Here is a 27,268-nt window from a genome sequence, read left to right as displayed (position 1 = left end):
AAAACATAAACATACACACCCAGGAAGCTCAACGAACTCCAAGCAGGACACACTCTGAGACACATTATAGTGAAACTGTCAAATTCCAAAGACAAAGAGAGGATTCTGAAAGCAGCAAGAGAAGCAAGTTGTCACATACAACACAATGTCAATAAGATAAATGGCAGATTTCTCATCAGAAACCACAGAGACCAGAAGATGGTGGGATAGCATTTCTCTTTAAAGGGGGAAAAAAAAAACTGCCAAGAAATCTATTTCCTGCAAAATTATCTTTCAAAAATGAAGGAGAAATTAAGACATTTACAGATAAACAAAAGCTGAAAGAGTTCATTACCAGAAGACCTGCCCTAAAAGAAATGCTAAAGGGATTCCTTCAAGCTAAGATAAAGATAGTAGACAGTAACTCAAAGCCATAAGAAGAAAGAACATTGGTACAGGTAACTACTTAGTCACCAATACCTTCAAGTACACAGACATCTACACTTGCTGTGCATCATAAAGTAAGCTTGTTGCAACCAGAATGGCAAGGAACATACCACAGTGATGTCCAAGCAGCTGTGAAAATTCCAGCTTGTGGTTATCTGTGCCTATATAGCTATTTTACTCTACAAATAGGTAGGGGAGTTGATGGGTACAGAATTTTGTAAATTTTGAAATAAAATTAATTAAAAAAATTTAAAAACCTTCAATGTGTAAGTGTAATTAATGCTACTGAATTATACACTTAAAAATGGTTAAATGGAAAATTTTGTTTTTTATATATATTACACAATAAATTTTTTAATTAAAAAAAAACAACTACAAGATATCACTACATATGCAATAAAATGACTAGAATCAAAAAGACTGACAATATCAAATGTTGCCAAGGATACAGAGAAACTGGAACCCTCATATATTGTTGGTGTGAATGTAAAATGGTACATCCAATTTGGAAAAGTTTGATAGTTTCTTAAAAAGTTAAACATACACTTACCATGACTCAGCAATTCTACTCAGCAATACCCAAGAGAAATGAAAACATGTGTCCACACAAAGACTGTGAATGTTTACAAAGGGACTTCTCAAAATAGCCCAAAACTGCAAACAATCCAAATATCCATCAACTAGTGGATGGATAAACAAAATGTGGTATTATCCATACAGTGGAATACTAAGAAATAAAAAGGAATGAAAACAGATAAATTCTCAAAATGGACAACCTCAAAAATATTACTATGAGTGACGTGATGAAAAAAGACACATGAGACTACATATTATATACCTTCATTTATATGAAATTCTAAAAAAGGTGAAACTATAGCGACAGTAGTTGCTTGGGGTTGGGGGTAGGCACCAGGATTGACTGCAAACAGGTACAGGAGAATTTAACGGGATAATGGAAGTATTTTAAAACAACAAAATGTAAAGCCCCGTGAGAAATAAGTTTATCTTGGCTCTGTGACTAACCAGCAAGTTCTGACTCATCAGCAGAACTGCGGAGGGAAGAGAAGAGGTTCAAGAGGTTTAAGGGTTAAATACTGAAGAGTTACAAATGCGCTGACAATGCCTTTGAATTTTACCTTGAAAGCAGTGAGATGCCACTGCAGGGTTTTAGGCAGAGGAGTGACATGATTAGATTGGCATTTCAAAATGCCAATCTGACACCACTCTCAGTCAGCTATAGAGAGGAAGGAAAAGAGGGGTCAAGACCAGCAAAGGGGAGCTGCCCAGAGTACTGGGATTGTAGATCAATAGAATTTGATGACCAATCAGAGGCTCAGTCAAGGAAAAGGGAGTAATATTTCTTGTTCGGCTAACTGGATGGATGGTAATGCCATTTGTCCAAATCCCCTGGAGGCTGGGCAAAAGGACTCTCTGCAGAAGACACTAAAATCAGAGGGCCTCACAGCCCCAAGAGTCCAATAAGAAGCCAAAACCAGCAAGCTAGAGAGAATGAAGTCAAAAGCTAAGTACAATGATTGTTCCACATTCTATAATTCTCCAATAGCTAGCAAAGGCTCTCAGATATTTCATGAAAATTAGGAGGCACCCAGCCCCTTCAGTATAGCCCACACACTAATGATGCTTAATAAGGTCCCCGTGTCAGGGTGTTTCCACAACATGAGTAGGCTGAACAGAGTTAACCAAGGCAGGTGAAAGAGACACCACTAACAGCCACATGATCAATCTTCCACACATCCTGATCCCTCTTCCGTCTTTCACTACTCAGTTTTTTTTCTCCTTTACTATTATTTACAAACACTCCGTTTCTACCAAACCTACACTCCCTCATTTCTTTCCCCGTCCCCTAGTAACTTTTAATCTACCTTCTGTCTCTGTGAATTTGCTATTTCTAGACATCTCTTATAAATGACATTGTGCAATATTTGTTCTTAGGTATCTTATTTCACTGAGCATGTTTTCAAGGTCTCAGAATTCAGTTCTTTCTGGAAGAGAAAGGAGACGCTCCTGCCATGTGCATGGCATGTGATGGAAAAAGCAAGAAGACCCAAAGACTGCCGGCCAGCCAGAAGATACTGACCCCAGGAGGAAGCAAGTCATTTAACCTCTGAAAGAATGAGCCAATAAATTTCTATTTAAAGTCAACCTATTGTATGGTATTTGTTTTAGCAACTAGGAAACTAAAACAGGATATATACCTAGAGGTGGAATTACAAGGTCATATGGTAATTCTATATTTAACTTTTTGAGGAACCACCATATTGCTTTCCACAGTGGCTGCACATTTTACATTTGTACCAATAATGCATTAGATTTCCAATTTCTCTGCATCCTCTCCAACACTTGCTATTTTCCATTGTTTACGTAATAGCCATCCTTGTTGCTGGGCAGTAATATCTCATCATGGTTTGGATTTCCAATTCTCTAATGGCTAATGATATTGAACATCTTTTCATGGGCTTATCAGCCATTTACATATCTTCTTAGGAAAAAAGTTCTTTTGCCCATTTTTAAATTGCTTGTTTTCTTACACTGTGAAAGTTCTTTATATATTCTGGATGTTAAGTCTTCAGCTGATACATGATGTACAACTATTTTCTCCCATTCTATTGGTTGCCTTTTCACTTCCTTGATCATGTTCTTTGATGCACCAAAATTTTTAATTTGATGAAATCTGGTTTATCTATTGTTTCTTTTGATGCTTGTGCTTTTGGTGTAAACTCTAAGAATCCACTGCCGAATCCAAGGTCATGAAGACTTGTCCCTGTGTTATCTCCTAAGAATTTGATAGAATTAGCCCTTATATTTGGGTTCTTGACCCATTTTGAGTTAATTTTTGTATATGGTGTGAGGTAGGGGTCCACTTTCATTCTTTTGCATGTGGATATCCAGTTTTCTCAACACAATTTGTTGAAGAGACTATTCTTTTAAAATTACAAACTGATTTTAAAATTACAAACTGACTGTACAAGGTAAAACATAATGTAATTAGAGAATTTTTATCTGGAGGACATCTTGGAGATAAGCTACTATACTCTACTCATTTTAAATCTGAATAAACAAGGTCCAAAGAGGATCCTTACTTTCTCCAAGGTCACACTCAGATCAACAGCAGAGCTGGAAATAAGACCCAGCCTCCTGACTGATTTCCAGACCACTGTACCATACTGCTTATCATCATCATCTTAACATCATGCCTCCCAGGGGAGTTTTTAACATTTTTGTAATCAAAGACTTCAAAGCACCATTAAGATAACAGTTTCCTCTTACACTTACTCTGTCTTTGTCATGCAGCATATCTGCATAGGATGACCTGAAAAAAACAAAAAGGTCAGTAACCTCTGTTGCTATATATCAACACATGAGAACATTCACATGTATAAATACACTCCCAAATCAGATGACACAAACATGTCAGCCAAGCCCATGTTTAGACTATTTCAGTAGTTTTATAAGCTGTCAATCTTTGGTACTGCAGAAAAGCAGAGACAGATGTTCACTTTCAGCAAAGAACCCTAGACCTAAAATGTTCTAGCAGTTAACCCTATCACGGTAATTCCACACCACTAGCATACTGATCATGTTATACACTATACATCTTTCCCGTCAGGAACAACTCAATTTGCCTAATACTTTATATCATCTTGCATTCATTTTTACATTGAGATAACCATAATGTAATACTAGGAGAGGAATTAGAAAGGGAGCACATACCTGCTGTACATGTGAAGAGTGTCGTGTCCAAAACTTTCACTTATATCATCAGGGAAAATTATGAGTTCATCAAACCAGATGTTAAAATGGGAAGAGCTGAATATCCGTATTTTCTATCACAGTAATTTAAAAATTTGGAAAACCTCTGGCAGGGTCAGGATGAGTCCCCAGGACTCTGCAGATCCAGCCCAAAAATGCTTTCTAGGAGTTCCAGGTGTCAGCTAAGGCACCCTCACTGAAACAGAGGACCTCCAGCTTTGGGCCAATATTAGAATCATTTGGCAGTTTATTTAAGTGCAGATTCCCAAACTACACCTAAAGAAAATCTGATTTAGAAGGTCTGGGCTGGAGTCGAGGAATCTGCACTTTACCTGGTGCTTCAGGCAATTTTGACATAGGCAGTTCATACTCTACACACTTGAAGGAGCACTACATGAAAAGAATGGGCTGCTTTTCTTTTAAGGCACACCAAGATTTTTACATCTGAACTCCCTATCAATGTTTAGTTAAAATCTGGTCCCTTCTACCCTTTACAACTAAACTTAAGAGGCATGATCACTCACCATCTTCCCTGCCTCACTACCCATTCACTACCTACCACTCCAGTGACACTGCTCTCCTGAACACCACCAGTTCACTCCTAATAGCTAATATGGGCCATTAGCATCCAAGACTTCTCAGCAGCTTCTGATCCCGCTGGACACTCCCTCTTTCCTGAAACTCTCTCCTCCTTCCACTCTTTGGCCATTCCCTCGTGGTTTCCCTCAGCCTCTTCGCTCATTCCAGGATTCCTCTTCAGTCCTCTACCTTTCTCATTCTACACATCTTCCTTAAGACTACAACCTCTCACTAATAATTGCTAATTCTCTGTCTCCAGACCCACATCTGTCCATTGGCACCTCGACCTAGATGTGTCCAAACCTAAATACCTAATCTCCATCACCTTCCCCTCCCCAACAATGCCCATTTTGCTTGTGTTCTCCGTCTCAGGGAATGACAGCTCCACCCATATGGTCACTCTAACCAGAAATCTTGGCACTTCTAAATTTTTCTCTCCTCCCATCACTGCCTCCAATGAATCATAAACTTAAGCTCTCTCAAAGCTATCTCCTCCTTTGACTTTCTCTACTGCCCCTGCTTTGTGGTTGCAATATCCATCCAAACAGTCTTCTTTCCCTCAAACCACCTCCCACACTGCTTTCAGTGAGCACCCCAAAATGCAATCTAATCTTCTTTCTCCCCTGTTTAATATCTCCATCATTCAAAAAAAATAAAGCCCTAAATCTTCAGAAATACAGTAATATTTTTGAGCCCTTATTCTGCACCAGGCACTAAAGAAGGAACCATTTCATTCACTCCTCAAACAATCTAATGATGAAGGTATTATATAATAAGGTACATTTTCTTTTATTGAGATACATATTACTATACTGAGGCTCAAAGAAGTAGCCCCAGGTAACAGAGTTAAGAAGTGGCAGAGACAGGGCACAAACTCATGTTCCTCTGCTTGCAATAAACTGCCACCCTTTACCATATGATACCTGCCTATCCTTTCAGCATCCTTCCTCACTACAGCCCTACTTTTGCACCATACTCTAACCACATGAACTGAGAGCCACTCCTCAAATCAACCCACCTGGCAGTTTACATGCATTATTCCTGTTGCTCAGAATGCAATTTCTTCCCTTTGGATTTGGGAAATCACTCCAATATCACCCCTCCCTAGCCCAGTTAGTTCTTGCTGCTTCTATGACTCTTTCTTTCCATTTCCACAGATCTTTATCTCATGCTGTAATTTTTTATATGCCTGCCTTTTCCACAAAACTGCATGTTCCTTGAGGATGGGAACTGTATCTCCTTCCCCTTGGTATTCACAGCCCTGGCACAGCGCTGGCATGTTGTATGCTCTTAATGATTGCTAAACAATGATAATTCACATACTTTTAAACAATCCTTCCAAGGAAAAAAAATGCATTTTTCACTTTTCCTGTTCAGGAGAATTTAATCATATGATGAATGTCGCACCATTTCAGTGACACAAGTAGATGTTTAAATTTCATAATCTGTAATATCGCTACCTAACCTTGGGTCCTCTTTGCTCCACTAAGCAGACTTGTAAGGCTGCTACATGAGGTCTGACTCTCCAGGGAGGTGTGACTTCGCCTAACTCCCACACCAACCAATCTGACTGAGCAGACCTGCTCATGACAAATACCTGCCCTGATCCGAAACACTGTGTGACAACCTATTCCACAACCAGACTGGATTCGAAGGCATTTGCTTTGAGAACAAGCGTCCCATTTGGCTGCAACAGGCAGTGAACAAACCCTGGTTACCTCGCAATCTCCTGGTGGTAATCGTAGTGCTCATCCTCCTCCAGCCACTCCACAGAGCCTGTGGTTGGATTGGCCCGCCCACAGAAGACTTTCATGGTGCCAATCAGCTCCTCAGTTTTAGTCTAGAAAAGCAGTCTTGCCAGTTCACTTCTTGTGGATAGGTCTGACTGTTCAAAATCTATTCACATCCCAACACCCAAAAGCGTAGGAAAAAAGAAAAAAAGAAATTGACACAAATGTTAAAGCCACTGAAAAAAATGGGTCAATTGGTAGTTTGTTCTTTCCAGCAAGAGTTACTTGGTTTTATATTCAGCATGTAATATCAAAAACTACAATACATACTTAGTAAAGCTGACCGGGAATTTGAGTAGCGCTCAGTGATTCCAAGAGTCAAATGAGCCTCACTGGTGCATCTGGGTGCAGCCCTCAGGTAAGGGTGGGGGGGGGGGGGACGAGAAAGTAAAGGGAAAGGGTCAGTAGGAAAGAGGCATGAAAAGAGATATAGGATGGTGGTAATATACTGCCTCCAATTATTACACATTTAGTTTAGGGAAAAATACAAAGACCAATTCAAACAAACCAGGAAAATCTTCATCTAAATGAATAAATCATATGTACATACAAACATGGAAAATCCAAGGAATGTTCTGCAAAAGAAGCAAATCACAGAATTTATATGGTTCCATTTATATAAAATTTAAAATCATGCAGAATGGATATAGTCTTCAAGGATCACCCTAAAAATTCTAGCAAGGGAATGAGGACACTTATCTCTAGGAGGAAAGTGAAAGGATTAAGGAGGCCACACAGGGGAACTTCACAATAGTAAATTTTACCAGTTAAAAAGAAACTAATTTTTTAAAAAAGTATTAGTAATGTTCTTTTTCCTAGACTAGATGGTTGGAACATAAGTGTTCATGATATTGTCATACTTTATATTGCTCTTTTTTATAATGATTTGTTTTTATCTATTCAATATTTAATTTAAAAAGCAAATTTTAAAAACTCTTCATCTAAAAAAGTATTTGCTTCAAATAAATAAAATGTAACCAGACTCATGCCTTGTTGGGCCTGCTCCCCCAAAAAGATCTGTTTGGGGGAGGGAGAGAAACAGCACAACTCAAAGTGTAAGGGACTTCTAGGCATGCGCTCTCCGAGTGCCCTCCCCATCTTATCATTCAGAAAACAGCAGGTACTCCACACTCCCCTTCACATCACATTAAACACAGCCCAGCTTCAGGAAACCTTGGAAAGAAGCGCCTACTCCATAGGTCCCTAATATTCCTAAGGCATTTTTATTAGTCAGAATTTGACTTTCTTTGGAAGTTATCTAGTCACAAAGAACTATAGTCTAAGTAAACATCAAATTCTTATACAAGAGGATGGGAAACAAGACTTTCTGAAAAGACTCAGGCAGTCACTGGTCCAGTTCAAAGTCAATTTGTTCTTCAGTAAAATCTCACTTTGAAAATCCCAGAATATCTATCCTCTAGTAGCTCTCAAACATTTTAATAACTCTAGTAGAAATATACTTTACATTGAGACAACACTCATATCTTAAAAGCTTCACAAAACAGTATTTAGTCTTCCAATGGGCAAGACACTCTGAAATTTTCTATTCTATTTCATTTTTATTTTTATAACTGCAGACCCTGTAAATTGATTTCATGACTCATCAATGGGTTGCAACCTGCAGTTTGAGAAGCAGTGCTATAGTCAGTTTTGCATATCTCATATACTAATATTTATTTTAAAAAGTACAGAGTACTTAGACACTACCAGAATCTGTAACATGCTTAGAAAACTTTGTCCAACAAATGCTGTAGTAGAGAAATAAATAACCACATCTGGCTGAATGTTCAGGGAAGGCTTAAAATGTGCACAGGTTTTGGGGAGTGTGGGGAGGAAGAAGGCACTTCACCAGATTGAAAGGCTTAGAATAAAATGAATAAATCAGTTTGGCTGAGGTGAAACTGGACAAGGAGTCGAACATGTCAGTGGGGTCCACACTGTAGAGTCCTGAACCCCTTACCCTGTGGTCCATGTGGAATCAATGGAAAGATTCTGAAATCATTTAACAGTTATGAGTATAGTAAAGAATTTTAATCATTCCTATGGAATTCCTTTCTTTTCTTATGATGTTGCTGGGACTATAACTAGGACCGCAGCATCCTTTCAGTCATATATAGTTTGGCATAAATTTAAATAAAATTAGATAAATATTTATTTAGCATAAATATAAATTTCCTGAGGATGGAAATCATGTTCTGGGTTAACAATCTTATAAAGGAATGAACCTCTCTGGGTGTGCACTACACACTTTCTATGGATAAATCCTGTAATCTACTATTGTGCCAGAAGGAACCCAAACTCCAGGTTCAGAAGATACTCTGTGGCCCACATCCTCATTCTCCAAGAGCTGTGCACTCACATGGTCATTTATAAAGTGGGAATGGAAACAACTAAGCCAAGTTCTGATTGCATTACTAGTCAGATTTCAGGGCAGATATTTGGGTCATTCACTCAAAATATACTAAGTAACTGCTATATGCAGGCACTGAGTTAGGTACTGGGGCAATCACCAGAACAAGAGAGAGGAAATCTCTAACCTATGAGAGTTTAGACTCTAAGGAGAGAGAGAGTAAATATAAACAATTACAGACTGTGAGTGCAAGAAAGGAAATACACAGGGTGCTATGAAAGCGAATTAACAAGGTTTATGGAAGGACTCTGAGGAAGGTGGCATTTGAGACTTGCTTGAGACCTGCAAGACCAGCCAGGTCAAGAGTTGGGAAAGAGTGGTACTTACTTCAGGAATCCCTTCCACTTTTCTAGGAAAAGGCCTGAAGGGATAAAGAACTAGGATCATATGCCAAAACGGACAATACCTAAGTGGCTGAAGCACTTTGAGCAGAAGAAATGAGGAAAGATTAGAAATGGCTTCCGCAAATCATGCGGGGCTTTGACGGCTTCGGAGAGGTGTTTGGATTTTGTTCTAAATACTGTGGGGGACCACCCAAGGGTTTTAAGCAACAGCATGTCTCCGTCGGTGCCCAGTGTGTGGTGAACAGACTGATTTCCAACTATTCAGAACTCCGCGACTGGGAAAGGCGAACCCATGAGCAATTCCCTGAATCAAAGAACCCTGGCCTAGTCACAATGGCTGGAGCTCTCTACGTTTGCGGCCCGGGTATCTGTAGCCGAGGGGAGGCTGCAGGAGTATTATGAGCCACGTCCCCGGCGACCTGCTTCACCACAAGCCTAGCCATCGACAGCCACCCGGCTAGACAGCACAGCCGAGTCCTGGGACCCTGCTCTTCAGCGGGCCGGGGCGCTCCGAGTCGCCTCACGCGAACTTTAGGACAGTCCTAGAGAGCCCCGTGGAGACGCGCGCCCCTGGGTCCAAGTACGCCCACGCCGGCTCCCTGGACCAGAGCCCTGTGGGTGCGGATAGGAAGCCAGCTGCTCCCGCTAATCCAACCGCTACCTCACCATCCAATGCTCCCAGCGCCTCACCCGCCGCAGTATCCATTCCCTACATGAGAAACACCACCGCCATCTTGACCGCGGCCGGCGTGGGTGGGGAAGGACCTCCCTGCGTCTATGCCGCGTGCCGGGGGCGGGGCCGGGAGAGGAACTTGAAGGTTTTCCATTCGCAACCCGCATTCTCCCACAGTGCTCCGCGACAGCGGGTATGGAGGCCGGACGGACAGCTGTTCTGAGGGTGAAGAGGAAACGCAATGCGGAACCTGCCGAGGCTCTTGTCCTCGCCTGTAAAAGGCTCCGAGGCGGCGGGGTCGAGTCAGCTGCCCAGAGGACGCCCCCTGAGGGGCTGGCGAGCGCAGCGGAGAATAATATCTTCCAGCTGGTGGCCACCGTGCGAACCCAGGTATTGAGCGTGAGATGGAGCCCGTGGGGAGGTAATCTTGGTGCTCGGCCTGAATCAGAAACCGGATTCGTGACTCCTTTACGAGCCTCTGCTTACGCTGACCCCCATTCCTTGCTTCCATCCAGGAGGAACCAGTCCAGCCTATCGTGCGGGCCGCCCTGCGCGGGTCCCGGGACTTCCAGCAACGCATCCGTCAAGGCCTCCGCGCGTCGGCTCGGCAGATGCGGCAGGAGGGCCGCTACCGAGTGGTCTGCAACAACCGATCCTCGGGGACTCCTTCGTGTAACCCGAACTCCCAGGATGTGCCGGAGAACCCAGAAGCCTCTGGGGACGCAGGCTTCCAGCTCTTCGACCTGGTCCACGAGGAAGGAGAACCAGAGGCCGCCGTCGCCGGCTCCTGCAGAGTAAGTACCAGACAGACCTGCCTTGGGCTTATCCGAATAGATAGTGCCAGGAGGTGGGACCCGAGAGCAGCACACGATAAAGAGGCCGTGCACGGCTTCACAGTAGAGATGGATGATCCATCCTTCCGGCCTGATGGCCCCATTTTATAGATTTGGTAATTCATTCAACAACATTTTACTGAGCGCTCACAATATGCCAAGCATTGTTCCTAGGTTCTTTGGATGTAACAGTGAAGAGGAGAATAGAAGAACGGTAAAAAAGTGAATTCACTGTCTATTAGTGATAAGAGCTGAGGTGTGTGTGTCGGGAGGGGGGGAAGCAGGGAAAGGGCAGTGCCACTTGAAATAGTATGGTCAGAGCAGGTCCACCAAGAAAATGATGTTTGAGTGAAGACTTGCGGGAAGTGAATGGCAAACCTTTGTGGCTATCTAGGGGGAAGTATCCCAGGCAGAGGGTCTGCAAATGCAAAGACTCTGAAGCCGAGTTTGCCTGGTACATACGAGGAGGTAAATGTGCCTGCAGCCCAGTGAGCTCAGAAAGAGTGGTATGGGATTTGTGGGGAGGATGCTGGCTAGGCCTTGTAGGCACTTGAAAGGACATTGCTTTTCACTCTGACTGACTTGGGGAGTCACTGGATGGTTTTGAGCAAAGAAAGATAAAGCAGATGGGAAAACTGATCAAAGGGAGTTTAAGGGCCCAGTCCTGGGTAATGTATCAACGTTTGAGGCAGACAGGTTTAGAATGCAGATCTTCTCACATTTAATACAGTATTCTTTCTACTACATTACATTTGAATATATTGTTTGTTTTATACCTCACTGTCTTCGTTTGCCAAGGCTGCTATAACAAAATACCACAAACCGGTTGGCTTAAATAACAGGTATTGGCTCACAGCTTGGAGCCTAGAAGTCCAGAATCAAGATATTGGCAGGCTATGCCTTCTCTGGAGTCTTAGTGTTCTGGTATTGGCTTGCTGGCAGTCAGTCTCTGCCTCCATCACATGGCAATCTGTGGCTTGTACTTCCATGTCCAAATTTCCTATTCTTATAAAAACTCCAGTCGTACCAGATTCAGCCCCCCCCCACCCCGATTCAGTTATTCAATTTACCACACTCACTCCCCCAAAAAACAATGCTTATTAATGATATCCATTAACACTACAGAAATAGAAAACTCGCAATCTAAAGTATGCCTCCTGTTGATAAACTTTTAAAAACTCCTTTTAATAGTTTTTGGTTTAAAAAATGAAATTTTAATTCAAAATAAATCACAGCAAGCAAAAAATCTTAGTCATGGTGCTAGTATAACTGAATCACAATTTGGGCATTATGTCCACAGCCACATCTTTCATCAAAACAACATCAAGCCAATTTATGAGTTACATATTTTTAAAAGTAAACCAGTGTTCTGTGGAATCAAATCAATTAAACAGCTCATTTAATTTTACAAGAAAAACTGGTAGATAAACTAATGAAGAATATGAACAGGGATTTTCCCAGTGAAGCAATGCAAACTGTAAACACATCAAAAAATCTTTGCACAAATTCATATAAGGAGACAGAAAGTAGAGGTCACCAAGGGCTGCATGGGGTAGGGGAATGAGGAGTTATTGCTTATTGGGTGAAGAGTTTGTTTTGGGTGATAAAACAAGTTTTAGTAATGGAAAGTGATGTTGGTGACACAACATTGTAAATATAATTAATGCCACTGAATTGTATACTTAAAAGTTGTTATTAAAATGGCAAATTTTACATTCCATGTATATATGTTACTACAATTTTAAAAAATGCACCGTGTAGTTATAAACAATGGATTTAAGCTTAAAGCAAACATGAGGTTTTGTGCTTACTAGATTAGCAGGGAAAAGACAGTTGAGGACATTGTTGGCAAAGCTGCATGATTAAAATAGTACATGATTGTAGCACTTAAAATTCATTCCTTTTTCTTGGTTTGACTCCAAAGCTATTCATTAAATCTAATGAAATTTAAAAATTAAAGTGACAACATTTTTAAGCCACATTACAGTGGGTTTCTCCTTCAGTTGACATCATTTAACTTTTAAACAAATAAATTACTATTTAATAGGAAATCTAAAAAATTAAAACGAAACAGTTCAGTTCCTTTTATCTAGTAACCCCGTCTGCAGAATTTATCCTAGGGAAATAGTTCAACAGAAGCTAACAATTATGATATTAATAAGCTACTCTTGGTTTACTGAATATTTACTATGCATTAAGTATTGTGCTAAGGCCTTGTTATATTTTCTTTTAACTAATGTAATGCTCACAAAAACCCTATGAGGTAGATACTGTTACCCCATTTTTCAAAATTCAGGAAAGGGCACGTTCATTGCAACATTGTATATGGAGGCTATAAATTGTATACAAGAAACTGGACATATTCAACTGCTGGACCCATTAAATTGATAACCATGAAGACTGGCAATATGGGAAAATAATGTATGTTTAACAGCATAAAATTCTATACGCAGTATAATTGAAAATATAGGTAAACATACACATGGACATTGTTCTAGTTTGCTAATGCTGCCAGAATGCAAAACACCAGAGATGGACTGGCTTTTATAAAAGGGGGTTTATTTGGTTACACAGTTACAGTCTTAAGGCCATAAAGTGTCCAAGGTAACACATCAGCAATTGGGTACCTTCACTGGAGGATGGATAATGGTGTCCAGGAAATCTCTGTTAGCTGGGAAGGCACATGGCTGGCGTCTGCTCCAAAGTTCTGGTTTCAAAATGGCTTTCTCCCAAGACGTTCCTCTCTAGGCTGCAGTTCCTCAAAAATGTCACTCTTAGTTGCACTTGGGATATTTGTCCTCTCTCAGCTTCTCCAGAGCAAGTCTGCTTTCAACAGCCGTTTTCAGACTCTCTCATGTGCAGCTCCTGTTTTTTTTTCAAAGTGTCCTTCTTGGCTGTAGCTCCTCTTCAAAACATCACTCATAGCTGCACTGAGTTCCCTCTGCCTGTTGGCTCATTTATATAGCTCCACTGATCAAGGCCCACCATGAATGGGTGGGGCCACACCTCCATGGAAATATCTAATCAGAGTTATCACCTATAGTTGGGTGGGGCACATTCCATGGAAACATTCAAAGAATTCCAATCTAATCAGCACTAAAATGTCTGCCCCACAAGACTGCATCAAAGATAATGGCGTTTGGGGGACATAATACATTCAAACTGGCACAGACATAGACTTAAAAATAATTTTTAATGAAAGTAATGTGTTCATTACAGGAAATTTGAAAAAATTATAGCAAAGTAGGAAGTAAAGGAGGGGAAAAAACACCCTTTTTATCCCAACCCATAGCTAACTGCTTTTTCCTTCTGAGAATATGATTCTATGTTCTATGTCTGGTATTTTTTCTATATTGCTAGTCTTTGTAAGTATTTTAATGGCTACATAATTTGCTGGGCTGGGGGCTTGTGAGTTGGAGCCATAACTTTCCTCATAAACAGCTTTGAGGTTGGTTAAGAGTTTGCACAAAAACTGATGTCCATAGTTCCTTGTGACTTTGGAGCAAGGAAGATTTCCCTTTAGTCTGTAACTCATGGAGAGCATTGGTCTCCTCTTGTCTGTCTTGGCCATTGGACACCTTCGACTTCACCCTGTGTGGTATCTGGTTTGAGCCGCATAGCCTCCTGTGGATGAACCTGTTGAGTGGATCATCTGCAGCTTGACCTCTGCTACCATGGCACTGGAGCACATCTTACCTGGGTCAGTTCTAGTCTGGGGCAACAGTCTGTTGTTCTTTCCAGCACAAATAAGATTATAGGTGAGTCCACTATTGGTTTGTAAGTAAAAGCAGTCTGTCAGTGTAGAGTAAGCCAAGTGGCAGGTGATGGCTGGTGGTAGTCACCAGAATCCAGGAATCACCTGTGGTCCCTATAGGAGGCCACATAAAATACAGAAGTGCTGCTGTAGGCCTAGGAGTCCCCAGGGGGAGAGCATCTTATCAAAGGAGCTTAGAGAAGGCCTGTATAAGTGCTCTGACTCCAAGCCGGGGGGAAGACCCTCTCCTCAGGCCAGTCTTCCCATATGCTTTTTTGTGTCAGCCAAGCACAAAAGAGCTGGAAGCTGTCTTATCAGTTTCTCCTTCAAAAGAACTATACACTAGTTTTACAGGGATTTCTGTAGGGGTTTTTTAGTTTGTGTTTTATAGCTGATTAAGAGCCTTGTAGTCCATGGGGATGAGAATCTTCATTCCAGCACAGAGAATTGTAAGGAACCTTTCTTCGCCAACCTCTTAGGTTCCCTCCCCTTGGAACATCCATTTTTGGGGGTCATGCATATATCATCTGTTGTGTTTTCTTTACAGACATCTGATCCAGATGTGATCCTCTGCAATTCCACAGAGTTGATACGTGAGCGGTTGGCCCTATCTGAGGATGGACCAGGAATTGGACACCGGGAGGGACAGAAGTTTGATGACTATGTATATGATATTTACTGCTTGGAGATGGCTACTCCAGGATGGATTGAGAATATCCTCTCTGTGCAGCCCTACAGCCAGGAGTGGGAGCTGGTAAGGGAGAACCTGGGAACCTTTTAGGAACCTGGGATTAGTGCAGGGAATTTGGGGAAAAACAGTCTACATGCTAATTTTTGCTCCCAAAGAATCTTTTACAAGGTTTGCAACATCATCTTTATTGTTCATAACTACCCACTTACAGGGGAAAAAAATATGTGGGGCATAATATAAAACCAGAAAATACTTGACTTGAATAAGAACCAAAGCTTTTAAAAAATTGTATCTTAAAAAGATGGGACACTTTGGATGAAGAAAGCTACCATCTTGACATTATTTGTAAAACAAATTCTAAGATGACTAATGAGAAAAGATAAGGTGGTACCTTCATACTTGTATTATGAGAGAAGCACCTTATCCTTTGCCTGCACTAGAACCATAGTCTTGTAGTTGAGTACCTACCTTGGACCGCTTCATAGCCTCTCTTCCTGCCTTCCTGCATCCCTCACCCGGTGGGTTTTGGTTCTGACCTTTGGCATCACCCATAATCTGCATAATCCCTTTCCTGACTGGCTGCCCTTTATGAGTTTAAAGATAGCCGCCATTACCTGCTTAGAGTCACTGCTCCTCCCCACTCTGGTGCATTCCCATTCTGGCAGAGTTCAGCCTATCCCACCAGGAATGTGGTGATGTGGTGCCTGGAGCTGAACTCTTGAGTGGAATGGGGCTATCACCTCCCTTCCATAGCCTAAGATACTACAGCCTTTTGTGCATTAGAATCAAACTAACCCCTAGTCTGTTTCTCTTATCAAACTTTTCCCTAGTCTGCCTCTTTTTCACATGGCACTGTTAAATGATGTCACCCAAGCTAGTCTCCTAATAGCTTCCCCAAAAGAACATAACCTTAGAGGTTTTGACTTAGACTCATGTTTGTTTTGAGATGTGCAGGTGAATGATGATCAACAACCAGAGGAAATTTATGATGATGAAGATGATGAGAACAGTGAGAATAATTGGCGCAATGAGTACCCAGATGAGGAGCAGAGCAGTGAGAGAGATGAAGATTCCAGAGGTGTGGGGAACAGTCTGGGAAAGGGAGGGACTCATGAAATTCAAGACCCACATATGAGCACAGTAGACAGGATTTCTTGACTGACTTTTCTTTTCTGTCATTGAGCTCCCAACAGCTCAACTGCAAGTTGCTGGAGCATTAGGAGACCCAAGGACCAGTGTTTTCAGACAACTTCTGATGTCAGTCTGGCCTTGTTTCAAATCCTTAGTTTCATACACAAAATGAGACCATTGTACTAATTTAGTGATTGGGATTAAGTGAAATACCTAGCTCAGTGTTACTTTTCCTGCTTCAGTCAAGAAGGTATTAAGATTTGAAGAGAGGGGTTCAGCTGGTCAATTTGTAATCAGAGGTACATGCTAAACCAGTTGTAGGAGTAGGCCCAGAGTTTTTGTGAGTCAAGAAATTGCTGCATTTATGACCGTTTTGAGAAAGAAACAACTCAGACCTGGTACCTGAGGGAGGAGGAAGGAAGGGGTACACTGGAACACAGTTCCTTTAGTGACTGTTCTAAGTGCCAACAGAAAGAGGACTATTATCAAACAATGAAATATTTTATTGGGGAAGTACCTGTGATATGTTAAAAGGAAAGGGGACAAAATAGAAAATTATATTTATGATATGACTACAACTGTTAGAACAACAAAAACAATCCTATACTTGGAGAAGGAAAATGACAAAATACTCCCATGTTAAGGGACTTGGTTTAGATGATAGAAATACGGTTTTTTTAAAAAAAATTATTCTCTTTTCTAAATTTTCTTTATTGAGCAAGTATTTTATAGTGGGGAACAAAAAAACACCTTTTCCAGAAGGGAAGGGGCTCTCATTGTAGCCTAGAAAATCATACAGTTAGAACCCACTCCTGGTTTCTCATTCTAGGCTCTGATGAGTACGACAGCTTCAGTGAGGAGGAAAGTGGCATCAGCAGATCAGAGATATGGAGGAAATACCCTTTGGATGTACAGAAGGAGTTTGGTTATGACAGCTCCCATGACCTGGATTCAGACTGATGGCCCTGTGATATCCATGAGGTTCCACTATTGTGACTACAGCATCAGCTAACCCTGGTGACATGACATTCTCTCGAGTTTCTAGCTTAACATGTGGAAGGGAAAATATATACAACAGCATCATTTCACCACAGTGAAGACTTGTGTTAAGTCTTCCTTTGCCTCAATCCAGAAGTCAGGCTGCAGTCCAGAAAAAAAAAAAAAGAGCCATAAAAATGAAACTTCCTTTAGCTTCAAATGGCCCAGGCATTTTTCCTGATGATAAGATGTTTTCCCATTCTCCTCCTATGCAGAAGCCAATATGTGGCATAGGAGGGGCTTCTGACTGTCATTGGCAGTAAGATTTGGTTTTCCAAGGAGCAAATCTAAAAGGACTACAGTGGATCCCTCATAGCACACATACGATGGAAAACAACTGTGTTTTACCTTCCTGTTTCCTGATTCTGATAATGGTTGTAAAGACTACTGTCTTTCTTTGGCAGTGGTGCCAAAAAATACAGTATGTGTAAACATATTCTGTGTTTAGTAAAGACTAACTTTGAACATGAGAGCAAGTAGTTTCTTTTAAACCTATTAAACCTGAAAATCTTAGGTGTTTTTCTACTGTTCCTTCCTCATAAAGAGGGGTGTGCGAGGCAGAAGTTTTAGAATTGACCTTAGACACTAAGGACTGAACACAAGTGAGGAAAAGGAAAGTACATCCTGAACTGAGAAATGAACAAAAACAACAGGACCAATTTTGTTACTGGAACTTGCTTCTCTTGTAAGCAAATTCTCTATCCCATTCCTTTCCAACCACAGCTGCCTTAACTCTGACTGACTTGGCATTCTTCTAGAGTAGCACGGTCCAACAGAACTTTCAGCAATGGTGAAATGTTCTTTATCTCCAGTGGGCAATAGTAGCTACTAACCACAAGTGGCTGTTGAGTACTTGAAATGTGATTAGTGCAACTGAACTGGATTTTAAATTTTATTTAATTTCAATTTAGCTACGTGTGGCTAGTGGCTACTGTACTGGTCTAGGGAAACAATACACAGAACCTTCAATTCAAGTTACCCCCTTGCCCTGTGGTACAGTAGGTCTCAGACTCACCATCATGGGGGAAGGTTAATTACACAAGGAGATGCCTTCCTTTTAAGATTTCATAAGTATCTCTGCTCTTCTATTCCACCTCCACCCATTCTTTATGTCCATTTTGTAAGTCTTTACCTTCATTAGTTCCTATGCAGCTGTTAAAGCTGCCAGTGATTAAAATCCATCTGTACTCAGGCCCTAAATTGCAGCTAATTAAATCAATAGACTGTTGATTTCTCTTCTTGAATATCCACATAGTTACAATTCAGTGTTGCTAGTAACAGGCAGCAACTTACATGTCTAATACCAGCCATCTTCTTAACTTAGTCTCCTGTAGGCATAGAAACGAAGGATTAAAAACCACTTTGTGCCATTCTCAAGTGCTCACTGCTGTTTACATACTCATTAAGTTTTGCCAACATGAAAGGACTGACAACTTCATAAATAAATGTACCCAGTGCAAAAGGGATTAGCACCCCAGGAGGATTTCAGAAGACAAAAAACAAAGAGCTCGCAGAAATTAATTCTCCCTTGAAACTTGAGTGCTATAAGGAGTCTCTGGCTTCCCACAGAAGGGTTCCATGGAGAAGTCTGTGTCCAGCATGTAGGGGAAGGATGCTGTCACCATCAAGTAATGAGAGGATGACATGGCTCACTAAGCATATGATGGGGCCCCTGAGGTGTGATGCCCTCCCCACCAGAAGCCACTAGGGGGCAGCAAATTCCTGGGACTAAGTGGTTATTTACTTAAGTGGCGGTAAAGCCAAGGTCAGGGATCCTCAAGGCAAGGGCACTCTGTGCCTAAGGATTAGTTCTACAGGAGTCCACGAACAGGTGCCAGCTTGGCTCAGACAAGGAACCCATGTTTACATAGTTTAGGCAAGTCAGCCTTTGCACAAGACTCCCTGTTCTCAGGCAGGAATCTGGACAAACCATGACAAACCAGGAATGTCCCCCATGTTCTTACAGATGTCCACTCTGAAATAAAGGCAACTGTGACCATGTTGCCCAAAGTTTTCTTTACTGAGCAAGCACATGACCAAGGTTGCTCCCTTACCTGTGACTGGGGCCAGTTTGGTGGAGAAGACTGGCCAAAAAGAGAGATTGCTTCATAGTCCTCTTTACTGCTGACCAATTCCAAGACCTAAGGATAAAAATCCCATGGGGCATGACAAGCCAGCAAGTTCTGGGCCAGGATGACAGTGTCCAGGGGTAACACAGGACAGTTATACAATCCAGTACAACCATGCTGCCTATGAGGGAAGATCCATTAGGCCAAACTCTGCTCTGGCCTGACCTGGATGGCAAAGCCCAGCCTGAGCACCAGAATTAGTTGCTTTCACTCATGCAGTTTGCTAACAAGCCAGAGAGGTTGAAGCAGCTCTTTTCCCCAGTCTTTGCTGACCACAGGGAGAAAATCGAAGTCCCCACAAGTATCCAGGCTCTTCCTGAGACTGCTGCCCCACAAGACCTCAGGGGCAAGAAGAGGGAGGCAGGAGAGGTTTGCGCTATCCTGATGGTCCACACCAAGGTGGCTCAGAGTGTAAACAAAGCCTGGTGCCAGGAACAGAGGAGGACGAGGATGTAGTCTGGTGTGAGGTTTTCACGAAAGAATGAACATTTCTAGCACCAGGGTAGGCTTGCTTGGGTCTGCACAGTAGTCCCTCACACAGGTCCTTGCAGAAAGGAACAAGCTGGTTGGTGGCCTGGGTCCATGAGATGTTCAAGCCACTGACAGCCAAAAGAATTCAGGTGATCCACCTAAATTCCAGAACAGTTTCTGCCATCTTACAATTTATACTAATAATCTAGAGATTCACTTGCTATCAGTTAGAACAAAGACCTTAAGGTCTCAAGTAAAATAAAGGATTATCCTTCAAAATAACAGTGTTACCAGATTTCTGACTCATGAATTGGTTCATTTGTCCTTATTGGACCTGAGCCAGGTGCCTGTAACATGACCTATTTATATACTAAAGTGTAACAGGTACACAAGTAAAATATCTTTGACATTCACCTTTGCAGTTAAGACTCAATAAGACTGTGCTAAACTGATCATAAAATCTGTGGCCAGAGTTGACCCACCACCACAAAGAGACACCTCTGAGGGCAGAGGGACTCAGCTTGTGTACTTGGGAGTTTCTAACTACAATCAGCCTATTGCATCCTGGGGTGAATGAACACCAATGCTCTGCTAGAACTGGTGTTCTGGATTAGATACTATCAATAAATAGTGGAATACAACCCTCTCCCCAGGGAAGAGTTTTGAGCCAGGGGAAGGAATGGTAGCATTTCAGGCCTCTAAAGTCAGATGCCTGGACCTGGTCAGAGGACAACTTTCCATAAAGCAGTCCCTCTGTAGAAACTCCTGGCTCAAACCTCAAATATCAAATTCAGAAACAACCAGTCACAGCTATTAACCCAGGATCCCCTCTTCCCCCAGTGTAACTCACCAAGTAAGTTTTTGTAAGGACTGCACCTGTCCACTAGGAACAAAATCGAAACACCATCCCCCCTGCTCACCTCTCCAACCCCTGACATTCCCACTTCAGGCTGGCCCCAGACCCTGAGTCTCCTATAGCTTACCAAATGATAAGGACCACCTGAGCAGGCCATTGGCCCAGAGCCCCCTTACATAATATGGGCAAACAGGCTCCTTCAGTTCAGGAGGGTTGGCCTCTGGTACAGAGGTGGCTTTTTTCACCCCAAAGGCCCTACACAATCTTGCCACCTGGACTTCGGCAGATGACCCACAGGTGGCCAGTCTTCCAGGCCTCAGGGGAAGTCATGTCTGGTCTCTAATTAGTTTTCCTCTCAACACTTCTCTCTTCAGCTACATCCAGCTCAGTCAGGACACAAAAGCAAAGATGCTGGGTGACTTTGGTGATAGCAGCTAAATGAAAATAGAGAAGCAAAGGATTTAACAAATTGACATTTAGCTACAGCCCCAACCCATCACAAGGCTGATTTAAAACACATCTGTGGCTCCCTCCCCACATGGCCCTTGGGTACCCTGTGCCAGGTTTTGCACATCACCCGCAACAAGCCTCACTGTGTGATGCATGACTCCTTGTCTTTCCAGGTGGATTGCACTTTCAGGAGGTAGTGCTTTAACCCCAAAATAGAACTCTGGGGTTAGAACTAAAGTGGCCATGTAAAGATCAAAAAGGAAGAGGTCATGTGGGACAGGCAGGTCTCACAGCCTTCTGCAAAGCACTAGTAAAGAGGGAAGCTGTTATCCACCACCCCCACTTCTGTGCACATATGTACACACACACACATGCACGCACACAGCTACAGAGTGATGGGGCAAAGAGAAGCTCACCCAGGACATTCCGCATAAAGAGTGGCCTCTGGGACTCCGGCAGGTAAATGCCCACGAAGTACACAGGAATACCGGAGAGGGCGATCCCAATGCCGATGAGGGAATTGATGGTGTCATTGAAGAGGGGCACAATCACCAGAAACAAGGAGCATAGGCAGAACATGATGGGGAAAAACAGGCTCAGCTGAAATGGAGGGAGTGAGACATTAGGTAGCCAATATAGGGGAAGGGGATATGGGCAAGAAGGCACCTGGGGAAATAGCCCAGCCCTACTAGTTTTCTCAGAGCCACTGACCTTGAGAGGGCGGGGACGCTCAGGCTCCTTCCAGCGAAGGTAGAGCTGTCCAGCAACAGAGAGGCCCACGAAGAACCAGTAGCTGAAGCTGAAGTAGTTGATGAGCAGGAAAACATCCTCCACAATGAGGTAGATGAGGGTCATGGTGCACTAGGGAGTAGGCAGGGGGTGGGGGGTGGAGAGTGGGCATCCTCACCACCACCCCACCCAGGAGACACCAACATCCAGCAGTCAGCACCTGATCTGCTGAATGCTGATTAGCTTCACAGTATTACCTCCAGTTCTTTTCAGTGACCCTTTGACAACAGAGAGGTCCATTCTCCACATTAACCTCCAAGGTGGCACATCTCTCCCTGTTTTCTTGGGGAGCCTTTGGTATACTCAACACCTCCCTTCTTGTCGCATATATCTCAGAAACAAACCAGACTCCTTGTCCCTTCTGATGGCAAACAGCACCGCCCTCCTTACTGCGGTGCATCAACCTCCACTTGAATCACACTGTGCCTTAGGGAAGCCCACAGAGGTGGGTTCCAAACACCTGGCAAACAAAAGGGGAAAAGGCCTCCAGAAGACCATCTCATTGTTCTGGGAAGTTAAAAATGCAGTTTAGCAAAGAGGATCCACACTCCCTCAGAAGAGAAGTGTGACAGAATTTTCCCTCTGGAACAAAAGAATTCTAGAGGACATGGGGCCAGGGATTAGAGTCCAGAGAATTTCAGATTTGCTAAACTTCAAAAATGTAGAACTCTTCCTATCTATCCTTTCACCCCAGATCATCAAATGATTTAAAACAAAGAGAACCTATACTGGGGAGAGAAGGGAGGAGCCTGAACTGAGAGGCAAAAAGTGGAGTGGAGGCACCTGGCACATATTAAGCACCTTAAAATTAGCTATTATTTTTATCTGATGAAATGTGAAAACTGGGAGAAATGGATTATTCAATAAAGGCTATTGGTATAACCAGCTGGCCAGCTGAGAAAAAATTAAGTTGATCTCCACCTCACTCCATACACCAAAATATAAATTCCAGATGAATCCAAAATTTAAACATATGCAAGGAAACCATAAAAGAACTAGAATACAAGAAAAGTGAACTGTCTTTCAAATCTTGGAGTAAGGGCTTTCTCAAGGTCCCTGTCAGTCCCTTAATACCTTTTGTGCAAGTTAGAAAAAAGCGGCTCTTCTTTAAGACCCCTTCCATCTGTCAGAATACTTTCATAATTTACTGATTTTGTTGGAACAAGACACTTTATTGCCATCTACCAAAAAGCTGTCATAATAAAGTATGATAATAAATACATAAATCTATGCTGTCTACAATATGAATGGAGAACCCTAGGGCAGCTGGCTTAGCTTTTCTAAACATAATTTTTTTAAAAGGAGCTAGGAGGAAAAGGAAGGAGAAGGAAAAGGAAAAGCTGCTGCCACCATAAAAGAAAAAATAGATAAATCTTACAAATTAATCTTAATATTATTTTGCAGTTTGCCTTCTCTATACGAATATGTTTAACTATTATAATTTTAAAAATTTTAAGAAAAAGGAAGAAACATTAGCCAGGAAATATCTTCAGAAACTGGTATAGCTCCCACTCAATAATCTTCTCATTAGCCAGCAGAAGGAGCCCCTTACAGACATACCTAATCCCACCCCCTCTTAAGCAGAGCTTACATTGAACAGTAAAGCAGGGATGGGTGTAAAACGCTCAATATGGATCATGGACAAAAGGTCTGGGAGGTGGCCCTCACGGGAGCCCACGAAGAACAACCTGGAAGGACAAGAATGTGTCAGCAGAATCTTTTTTACTCACTCAGACAAACTATGCTGAGTCCCAGAGAAAAACAGGAGCTTCAGAGTATCCCCTGTCCTCTATGCATACCTAGCCCCACCTAGCCCCTCTTTACTCACAGATGACTCCACCCTCCTCAACCATGTACATCTCACCATCACCCATGATGCCCCACACCCGTCATCCACTGACACCCCATCCACCTCAGCTATGGAACCCACCATCACCCAAAGACACTTCCACTTCTCTCAACCAGAGATACCTCACCATCATCCAACAGATGCCTCACCCTACCATCACCTACTGGCACCTTGATCATTCCACCAGGAATACCCCTCTGTCACCACACAAATTTCATACCTAACACAAGGGCTTCTTTAAATAGGGCAGTCCGTTTGTTCCTTCCATATATCTTCCCTGAGCTCCTGATGAGCGAAAGGCCAGGGCATACCTGGGGTCAAAGACAAAACCCAGGCTTCCACTCTGCACCCAAAGAGCTCTACCGACTGGGAACAGACCAGTGGAGAAGTGAAACGCCACCCAGGGTAGTCAGCAGCATCATGGAGTATGCAGCACTCACCAGGTATGAGGCATAAACACGTTTCATAAGAGATGACTGCATCTGAGCTGGGGAAAAGAGTTGGAGTTTGCCAGAAGGTGAGTGGGTGGGTGGGGAACCAGCATGTGCAAAGGCAAAAGAGGCTTGGGTGTGAAAGAGTGCGGCCTCTTTGAAGGTTGGTGCCAAAATGCCTGAAGTTCCATGATAAGGTGTGTGAAGAGAGTGTTGGAAAGAACCTGCTTACAAGACCATGCTGTGGCTTTAAAGTAAGGCCATGACAAGATTGATGCCTGAGACTCTGGTGGCATCATGGAGGCTGCATTGGAGCAGGGAAAGGCTAGGGTAAGGGGGGGAAGGTCAAACAGTAAGTTCATCCACAACTGTTCCACGAGAGAGGAGGCCTGAACAGAGTGGTGCCCTGGCTGAGGAAAGAACAAGACAGTGTGATAAACTGGATCAATTTGGTGATTGTGTGTGTGTGTGTGTGTGTGTGTGTGCATGTGTGTATGAGCTAAAAGGGGTTGAGCACTAAGGGAAAAAATCAAGGGAGATACCAAGAGGCCAAGCAAGGAAGCAAAAATGTTACAACTGGAGACAAGCACATGTAGTGTGCATATTAAGTATGAGGTACTTGTGGGCCAACCAGGTGGAGCCACAGAAGTTGATGACATCACTTGCAAAGGTGTTATATAAAAAGATATTGGAGTTTGCTTAAGAGATTAATATTTTGTACTAGATAGAATGAGAAATATGGTAGAGTGGATGCTGGAAGCGGATAATGTATAGGTGAGGCAAAAATATCTTGTACAAAGCCAAAGACAGCTATATGGGTAATAAGGAAAAAGTGAAAAGGTAACACAGGCAGAAACAATTGTGCATTATCACTGAGGTTCCCTTCAAGTGCAGGTCCAAATTCTTACTCTCCCAGTCCCCAACCCCCACCCCCCACCCACATTCTGCCAATGCCATGAGATAGATGAGTGAGGTCAGAAGGCACCTACTATCTGAGGATTTTTTTTTTTAATTTTTTATTTTGAAATAATTTCAAACATATAGGACAGTTGCAAATACAATACAAACCCCATACAGACAACTCCAACACCCCCCACCCCCAGATATCCGTATTTACCAATTTTATATTTTGCTACCTTTGCAGTACCTTTCTTTCTCTTTCCTTCCTTCCTTCCTTCCCTCCCTCCCTCCCTCCTTCCTTCCTTCCTCTCTCCCTCCTTCCCCCTCTCTTTCTTTCAACTATATCTATTATCTTTCTACCAATTATCTATCTACCCATTTATCATCTTCTGAAAATCTGAGAGCAGGTTGCATATATCATACTCCTCGAACTCACAACACTTCCATGTACATTTCCTACGAACAAGGATATTCACTTATGTCATTAACTTAACTGCAGTTAATTCAAGAAAATTAATATGGATATAACGCTTAAATTCTATATTCCAATTTTTCCTTATGCCCCCTTTGGGCTTTTCTCCTCCATTCTTAGATCCACTCCAGTATCATATATTGCATTGATTGTCATTAACTCTTAATTAACTCTTTTTTTTTTTAAATTAACTGCATCAAAAAAAAAAAAATTTTTTTTAAAGATATACAATAAAAAAAATTTCAAACAAACCACAACAAGGGAGCAAGAAAAAGACAACTAACCTAAAACAACCACTCTACTTACCACACGTTCCCACTCTACCCCAAGAAAACAACCCAATACAGCAACATTTCTGTGAACTTGTTCCCACCACACCCACCAGAAACCAACAAAACATAGATATTCCTGGGCACCCCCAGAATGTTAAATTTACCCACAATAGCTTATCTGTTCTTATTGGGTTATCGTTCCCCCTTCATTAATTGCTCTCTATCACTAGTTCCCTTACATTCTACATTATAAACCATTTATTTTAGGAGTGTGTTGTTTAACCTCCAGGTGTTTGTGAATTTTCTAAGTCTCTGATGGTTATTGACTTCTAATTGTATTCCATTGTGGTCAGAGAATGTGCTTTGAATAATTTCATTTTTTAAAAATTTACTGAGGCTTGTTTTATGTCCCAGCATATGGTCTACTCTGGAGAAAGTTCCGTGATCACTAGAGAAGAATGTGTATCCTGGTGATTTGGGATGTGATGTTCTATATATGTCTGTTAAATCAAATTCATTTATCAGATTGTTTAGGTTTTCAATTTCCTTACTGGTCTTCTGTCTGGTTGATCTATCTATAGGAGAGAGTGATGTGTTGAAGTCTCCCACAATTATTGTGGAAACATCCACTGCATCCTTTAGTTTTGCCAGTGTTTGTCTCATGTATTTTGTGGCACCATGATTGGGTGCATAAACATTTATGATTGTTATCTCTTCTTGTTGAATTGCCCCTTTTATTAGTATGTAGTGGCCTTCTTTGTCTCTCCTAACATCCTTGCATTTAAAGTCTATTTTATCTGAGATTAATATTGCTACTCCTGCTTTTTTTTTTGGCTGTAGATTGCATGAAATATTTTTTCCATCCTTTCACTTTCAATTTCTTTGTGTCCCTATGTCTAAGATGAGTCTCATGTATGCAACATATTGACGGTTCATATTTTTTGATCCATTCTGTAAATCTGTATCTTTTAACTGGGGACTTTAATCCATTTACATTCAATGTTATTACTGTGAAGGCATTTCCTGAATCAGCCATCCTATCCTTTGGTTTATGTTTGTCAGATATATTTTTTCCATCTCTCTCTTAATGCCCTTTAATGAACCAATACTGAATCTCTTTAGTACTGAACCTTGCTCCATCTCTCTCTCTCCTTTCTTTGTTTCTCTGTCGGTAGGGCTCCCTTTAGTATCTCATGCAGGGCAGGACTT

At 42.1% G+C, this 27,268-nt stretch overlaps 3 protein-coding genes across 12 annotated transcripts in view; 1 reads left to right on the top strand and 2 right to left on the bottom strand.

Moving 5' to 3' along the window:
* PRMT7 (protein arginine methyltransferase 7) overlaps positions 1-10,087 on the bottom strand; it is a 57,070-nt gene extending 46,983 nt beyond the window's left edge. Inside the window, exons 1-4 of one of the 4 annotated variants that reach the window (XM_037816346.1) lie at positions 10,011-10,067; positions 6,837-6,907; positions 6,495-6,672; positions 3,721-3,757 (exon numbers count right to left, since the gene is read on the bottom strand). In XM_037816346.1, coding sequence (XP_037672274.1) covers positions 3,721-3,757; positions 6,495-6,589 — 132 coding nt within the window. In that variant the 5' untranslated portion in view covers positions 6,590-6,672; positions 6,837-6,907; positions 10,011-10,067. Of the gene's footprint in view, positions 1-3,720; positions 3,758-6,494; positions 6,673-6,836; positions 6,908-10,010 lie in introns of those variants that run through there. The other 3 variants (XM_037816347.1, XM_037816349.1, XR_005213872.1) reach the window with 3 other exon arrangements.
* A 71-nt stretch (positions 10,088-10,158) lies between these two features.
* Positions 10,159-17,910, top strand: SLC7A6OS (solute carrier family 7 member 6 opposite strand). Of its 2 annotated transcripts, XM_037816355.1 has the most exons (5): positions 10,159-10,383; positions 10,509-10,787; positions 15,128-15,334; positions 16,226-16,349; positions 17,232-17,910. In XM_037816355.1, the coding sequence occupies exons 1-5, from the start codon at positions 10,189-10,191 to the stop codon at positions 17,360-17,362; spliced, it is 936 nt and encodes a 311-aa protein (XP_037672283.1). In that variant the 5' UTR covers positions 10,159-10,188; the 3' UTR covers positions 17,363-17,910. The 2 variants fall into 2 exon arrangements, with proteins under 2 accessions (XP_037672283.1, XP_037672285.1); XM_037816357.1 differs by lacking the exon at positions 16,226-16,349.
* SLC7A6 (solute carrier family 7 member 6) overlaps positions 15,441-27,268 on the bottom strand; it is a 62,424-nt gene continuing 50,596 nt past the window's right edge. For 4 of the 6 annotated variants that reach the window (XM_037816353.1, XM_037816351.1, XM_037816352.1 and 1 more), the window contains 4 exons: positions 23,727-23,823; positions 22,058-22,207; positions 21,763-21,946; positions 15,441-21,330 (listed from right to left, as the gene is read on the bottom strand). In XM_037816353.1, the coding sequence (XP_037672281.1) occupies positions 21,236-21,330; positions 21,763-21,946; positions 22,058-22,207; positions 23,727-23,823 (526 nt within the window). In that variant the 3' untranslated portion in view covers positions 15,441-21,235. The remainder of the gene's footprint in view (positions 21,331-21,762; positions 21,947-22,057; positions 22,208-23,726; positions 23,824-27,268) is intronic. The other 2 variants (XR_005213873.1, XR_005213874.1) reach the window with 2 other exon arrangements.

The sequence above is a fragment of the Choloepus didactylus genome, chromosome 22 (assembly GCF_015220235.1).
Source record: "Choloepus didactylus isolate mChoDid1 chromosome 22, mChoDid1.pri, whole genome shotgun sequence".
NCBI lineage: Eukaryota > Metazoa > Chordata > Mammalia > Pilosa > Megalonychidae > Choloepus > Choloepus didactylus.
This window is presented reverse-complemented; position numbering and strand designations above follow the sequence as displayed.

Excerpts from the sequence above, each read along its gene's own strand:
- SLC7A6OS (XM_037816355.1), top strand. The coding sequence starts at position 10,189 with ATGGAGGCCGGACGGACAGCTGTTCTGAGGGTGAAGAGGAAACGCAAT. Across the intron at positions 15,335-16,225 it reads ACAGCCAGGAGTGGGAGCTG|GTGAATGATGATCAACAACC; the intron begins GTAAGGGAGAAC and ends TGAGATGTGCAG. Across the intron at positions 16,350-17,231 it reads GAGAGATGAAGATTCCAGAG|GCTCTGATGAGTACGACAGC; the intron begins GTGTGGGGAACA and ends TTCTCATTCTAG.